Genomic DNA, 6556 nt, shown 5'->3' with positions numbered 1-6556 from the left:
TAAATCATTAAGCGAAGCGTTAGTACCAATAAAATATTCATTACGTAATTTTCGCTCGACTCCTAATTCAGTTTTCCAAGCAATAATTTGCGGGTATACTTTCTCAAGCAGCCATCTGCAAAAGTTTTCTTTCTATCAATGGCTGGGTATTGGTGAATTCAACTTATTGCAGAATCTTATCACGTTCCTTGAAAGATATACTGATTGGCAAAAAAATGTGACTATAGATGTATGGATGCTGCACGCAGGCGCTTTTCATCTCCAGTCGTTTGCTTCACAAGGATGCTGTGTAGCAAGAAAACTGTCATAGGGTCAGATCAGTGAAATTATTGTTGAACGTTATTTACATGTAATCTTCAGAAAAATCCTCCATTTGCACTGAAAAACTATGTTACAATAATCCAAATAGAATCAACTGTGCGGTTAGTGTGATTGTGAATCCAAAACAGTCCAAGTACCCTACAAAATGACCCAAAAACGGTTTTCTGATCCCGAGTGGTGAAAATGCTTGTAACAAGAAGTGATTATTTTATTTCTGAAAAGTGTTGCTCAATGAAAAGTATGAACGAAAGTATTGTTAAAACAGCTCATCGATAATATCTACCAAAAATTGACTTAACCGTTTGAAAAAATCTTAAAATCGTTGGTGAAAAAATTCTGAAAAGAAAGAGCGTATCGATTTTTATGGCAATGGTTTGCAAAGTCCTGTGTTCAATGTATATTCTGCGTACACTTTTAGAAATCGATTTTCGCCATACTACATTGTACTCACCTATACCATCATACAAAGGCTATGAATGAAAGATTCTGGAGCTTTGAAAGTTGCTGACTTATGATTTAATCTGTTTATTGAGCACGATATTTGTCTTTCTATGAAATTTCGAAAAAAAAGCTTCGTCAAAGTATTGTATGATTGTTTAGAACAACTCTTTGTTCAAGAAAGAAGTGATTATGCAAATTTCTTTGTAGTGGAGTTAAAGAAAAAAAAACAGTTGAAAAAGTTCAGCTCATCAGAAATCGATATGCTGTTCTATCGCGAAAATGGACTTTGAAGTTAATAATTGCAATAAAAATTTCAATCCACAGAAAGTGTTAGAATAATCGCAGTTATAGATGTATCTCTCGAAGGAATATGAATAAATGGAATTGTAAGCACATATGATGTTGAAAATGAAATGTGTATAAAAATCGTTCATATCTGAATGAGTTGATAAGTGTTAAATGTGGCCGCAAATGCGCCTTCAACCTAAACCATGTATTTTGTTATGGATTTATATTTGATCGTACTATGTCTATTGGTGATATGCATTAGAGGTGAGTAAAATTTCGATATGAACCTTAGTATAAGTAAACAAAAATGAACATTGTATATTTTCCAAACGTTGAAGGTCAACCCTTTGATGGAAAAAAGGGAGCTCTCTCCTAGCAAAGATCCTTGCAGGGTAAAAAATTTGCAAAACTATCTCAACGATCAGAAATTTCAATCAATCATTTTCAAAAATGAAGTGTTTCGGTGTACATGCTATTTGAAACAAAAAACAGAAAATTATATTTCGTTGATTCACAGCTTAAAGAAAAGTACTTAAAATCAAACTTTGGTGATGTATTTATGCAGTCAGTTGTAAAAAAAAAAAGATTTTTTCAGCATGATTCGTTATTTGAAAACTTACCTTTTCAACAGTAATCTTCGAAAATAAGCTTCGAGCTATGAAAGATATGAACGATTCCTTCCCGAATGCTATAGTTTTTCAATGAATTAAAAACTTCACCCTTGCATGTGGATTAATTCTGGTCAGCTGTACAATCCACTTTTCTAAATTTTGCTCTGTGATTGATATAACTTTGACGATTAATTGATTAAAAACTACGGTTTTTGCACCATTATTTTTGTTTTTTGTGTTCATAATCTTATAAAAAATGTTCATAATCTTATAAAATATATCTAAATGTGTTACATAAAGCTTGTAACTTTACCTTATTCATGAACAGAGTGGATTCCTTGTGCATTTTTAGCATCTACAGCTTTTTTTCCAGAGGCATGTTTTGCAATATTTTTTATCGAATTTTGATAACGTAAAAACAAATAATTGTAGAGGCTCATTGAAAGCCAATATTACTAGGTTTCCAAAAAAAAAAATAAAGATAGATGCGTCTGAAAAAAGTTACCAGCTATCAAACTTTGATGCTTTCCATAAAAATATGCTCTTGGCTCCATTTCAACACCTATAACTCTTCTTTTTCTAAGCATCTGCTTTATCTGTCCGTCATTTAATTTCAATCTTTTTTCAGAAATTTCCGTCATAACGTTCACCGCAATACCATTAAACCAGCAAATAATAGTTTCCAACAGTGTCATACTGATACTTTAGAACTGATGAGCATTAAATCATCTCATCAGTTCTAATACAAATGATCTTCTAATCATGTCATAGCTAGTTTTTCGATCAATTTAGATAACACCATTTGTAAATGGTTAAAATACCTAGTCACATTTTATGTGAATTTTGTACAATAGCCCTCGTTTTTTTTTTCAAAATACAGAAAGGATATCTAATAAAATGATATCAAAACTTTTATCATTCCTTTTTTAAACTGAGAGGAGTTTTCAAATATAAAAGCATTTCATTATACCAAATCTTCTGTGTGTAAATAAGTTTGATGAAAAATACTCAGAAGTTGTGCTAATTGATGCTGTGACCAGGAGGTGATGATTGGAGATGTTGATCGTTAACGTTTCACCAGGCTGAATATTGGTGAAATTTGTTACTGCGTCCTGACGGTTTCCCTTTCAACCCCCTAGGAGAGTGAGGAGAGTGATGGTCACCCATTTCCCCCCTCCTCCTCCCCTCGCCCGCGAATTGTGCCACATGAGATGAAATGCCAATGGATGGATAATTTCCGAGGCCCGTATGTTTTTTTTTCCTAATTCTGCTTTACCGAACCTTAGAATGAAGCTTCTCGTACAGTTTAAATAGTTCGAATTAATTGCATTGAATTGAATTCATAATTTCTCTACCGTTGTACTTAGTTGGATGCCAGTCTAGACAAATGTTAATTTTTACAATGAAAATGGTACCGAAACTGATGATTACTGTTCAATGCTTTAGAACAGGGGTGAGCAACGCGCGGCCCGCGGGCCGCATGTGGCCCGCGAGACCCGTTTGTGCGGCCCGCGAAGCTTTTTTCAAATTTTTATGCCTTAACTTTTTTCTACAATGGACTGTTGGGAAAATGTATATGACTTGATCAAATATGCACTTATCTTCATTTGCCCCACAATCATTCAGATTATTAACTTTTTTCTGGCATTTCAAGCATTTATTATGTTCTGTTCAAGGCATGAATGCAATATTCTATATTGGCATAACGTTATATTGGAGTTTTTTTTCTTTACTCAGGATATACTTTTCCTAATTATTTAACTCCTAACGCTTTGAAAAACAAAATCTATTGAAGTGAGTCGGAAAAGCAGCAAAAAATCGGAAACTCACATGATCAAAGGAATTTCGAAGTCCGTCAGTGTAGTCATTATTTTCGTTTCGTTCCAAGCGTAAATAAAGTTGTATAATAAAAATTACGCTTAGCAGATTTTTTTTTTAATTATTCTATCAAATTCATTTAAAAGGCTTATTCTGTTACTGGAAAGAAATTAAAATTAAAATCTTGAGAATTTTTTTTTATTTCTGAATATTGAAGAAAAATTTGAAAGTTTAATAACAAAGTTTGGGTGAGCGATTTTAGATTTTTTATCCATATGAATCAGCCGGCATCAAAGCTACCGATAAAAATTATTAGTTCTTGAAAAAAGCAATAGATATCTGAAATTCTCTGAGGTCTTTGATGATTATCTGTGATGTTGTTTTTTTTTTTCATATATTTGATAGAAAATTAATAACAAACATCGATAAATTGAGTAACGTCACTTATGATTCGCATTCCACATTACCGAAGTCGTAATATAGCTTTAGAAATCCTACCCCTATGATATCTAAATAAGGTTAAAAATTATAAAAATCTGGATAAAAATTTTATAATCAAGAAGGTAGTTTTGAAATAGTTGCTTAAAATATTTAAGAATGAACATTTTTCCGTGATTTCAACGACCTTGCTCAACATCCCAATGCAATGATCCAATGTAGAACATCAATTTAAAAATCTTATTTTCAACGGAAAAAAATCTAGGCTTTAAAGACACGTTGTGGAAAAAAAAAAATCACAGAAAGTCAAGTAGCGATTCAACGACCAACGCTTCAAATATATATTTTTCACACTCTTACTTATCACTGTGGTAAGTTCCTGAAGATTTTTGAATGAAAGTGATGACGAATAGTACAATCGATTTTAACAAGAATGTTGTAAGAATGAATGTTCACCAAGGAGTATTATTAAAAAAAATGAGAGAATTTAAAAATGACAAAGATTTTGTGATGTACCTTTTCAATATCGGGTCGTGTTGAATTTCTGTTTTTAAACATGTGAATTCGTTTTATCTTTTCTTTTTCAGATTTGATTTTGCCAAATATTTGTAGTTATAAAAAATGACGTGAAGATCTATTAATTATAAAAAAAAATGTTATTTTAAGTGCGGCCCGCCGACAAGATTTGAAATTTGAATTGGCCCGTGGGTTCAAAAGGTTGCTCACCCCTGCTTTAGAATCTTATCAAAGTCCGAAAATGGCAACGGAAGCACGGAATTTAGGTTACTGGAAATGTGCTGTAACACAGATAAAATTTGATTTGGAGTTTACTACAATCCACCAGGACAGGATTGCTCTCAGTTGCTCCAATACCATATTCAACCATTTACAATTTACTATAAGAACTCCTTCTTAATTGGTGACTTTAATTACAATCTTCTTAGACCATCTTCGAGGATTGATCTCTTAAAAGATACATTATCCAGCTGTAATTCCACGTGTTTTAATAATGAACCCACATTTTTTTCATTGCAACGGATGTTCTCTTTTAGATTTATAACTGACGCATTCCACAGAGAGTGTTTACAGGTTTAGTCAGATTTCTCTTCCTGGTGTATCCAACCATAATCTTATATTTTCGTCCGTTAATTTTTCAAAGCAAGATCATGCTAATGGATACTGGTTCCGTGACTATTCTAATTATGATCAACAGGCCCTTTTTCAAACTCTCAATAGCATCAATTGGAACTTTTTCTTCAGTATAGATGATTCTGATATGCTAATGGAAATACGTACGTCTCGGTGGTCGAGTGGTTAGCGTGGTAAGACGGTAGTCGCTGGTCCACTGATGGCATGGGTTCGATTCCCATCTCGGGTGTTAAATGTTAATCTTAAGTTGTCCACGTCATTTATTCAGTCTGTAAAGCCTAAACCGGCTAAGACGGTGCATGTCTTTTAAAAATATTTAACTAATTTTTACTCTCGCTGTGTGATACTTATTTCCCCTTGAAATAAAAAAAAAACAGCGAATAAATGCTTGGTTTAATCGTGATATTGAAATAGCAATAATCAACAGAGATTTAGCATACAGAACTTGGAAACAGTCTAAATTAGCCGAAGACAGATTAAAATTCAAACGATTACGCAACAGGGTAAACACATTGATAACAAACGCAAAAATCATGCATGATAAACTGAATTTGAATACTTATAAATTCGCTAAATAGTTCTTGAAAAGTTTTAGCTTGAACAATTCAAAGAAACCACCAGTTTCTACTGACTGCAACAGAAGTGAATAATTATTTTTGTTCAAATTGTTCATCCAATAATAATAATTAAGAGATTTATATTCCCCATACTTCGTCTGGTTTCCATTTCAGGTCTGTTCATGAGTACGAAATTATTAATGCAGTAACTTCCATTGAATTTGACGCTACCGGATTAGATAGCATTCCCATCAGATTTCGAAAATTGTTCTTCCTTGTATGCTCCCGATCTTAAGCCATCTTTTCAATACTATGATCAGAACTTCTTAATTTCCCTTCCAGTGGAAAAAAGTTAAAGTTGTACCAATCCCGAAAAAAATAAAACAATCTTGATATTACCAACTTAAGGCCAATTAGTTTATTGAGCTCCGTTTCGAAAATTTTCGAAAAATTAATCAAGCTTCAAATTTCTGATTATGTTAATCAACATAGATTATTATGTAACAACCAATCAAGTTTTAGAGCAAATCATAGTACTGAAACGAACCTGATGAAAGTTCACAATGACATCGCCATCTTTCTTGATCAAAAAGGATTAGATCATAGATTTTGCAAAAGCTTTTGCCATAAGAAGCTCATTGAAAAATTGATATCAGAATTTACATTTTCTGGATCTGCAGCTAAAATGATTCAATCATACCTTCAAGGACGGGTCCAATCAGTTTTAATAGATGGTTGTTTCTCGATGTTAACTTCTATTGAGTCTGGCGTACCTCAAGGATCAATTTTGGGGCTAATGCTGTTTTCTCTCTTTATTAATGACCTGCCACCTTTTTTGTAAAATACTATAGCGTTCAGATGTATGCTGATGACGTACAAATATATTTCTGTTCTGACAATTCGTTATCAATGGAAGCTGTTGGTGATAAAATA

General features: G+C 32.8%; 1 protein-coding gene across 10 annotated transcripts in view; it reads left to right on the top strand.

Moving 5' to 3' along the window:
* Positions 1-6556, top strand: part of LOC129747743 (neuronal acetylcholine receptor subunit alpha-7) — a 45369-nt gene continuing 38813 nt past the window's right edge. For 5 of the 10 annotated variants that reach the window (XM_055742082.1, XM_055742088.1, XM_055742083.1 and 2 more), the window contains exons 1-2: positions 276-559; positions 1087-1314. In XM_055742082.1, coding sequence (XP_055598057.1) covers positions 1254-1314 — 61 coding nt within the window. In that variant the 5' untranslated portion in view covers positions 276-559; positions 1087-1253. Of the gene's footprint in view, positions 19-275; positions 560-1086; positions 1315-6556 lie in introns of those variants that run through there. The other 5 variants (XM_055742087.1, XM_055742080.1, XM_055742086.1 and 2 more) reach the window with 4 other exon arrangements.

The sequence above is a fragment of the Uranotaenia lowii genome, chromosome 2 (genome assembly GCF_029784155.1).
Source record: "Uranotaenia lowii strain MFRU-FL chromosome 2, ASM2978415v1, whole genome shotgun sequence".
NCBI lineage: Eukaryota > Metazoa > Arthropoda > Insecta > Diptera > Culicidae > Uranotaenia > Uranotaenia lowii.
The sequence above is the reverse complement of the archived record's forward strand: the minus strand, read 5'-3'. Positions and strand labels throughout refer to the sequence as shown.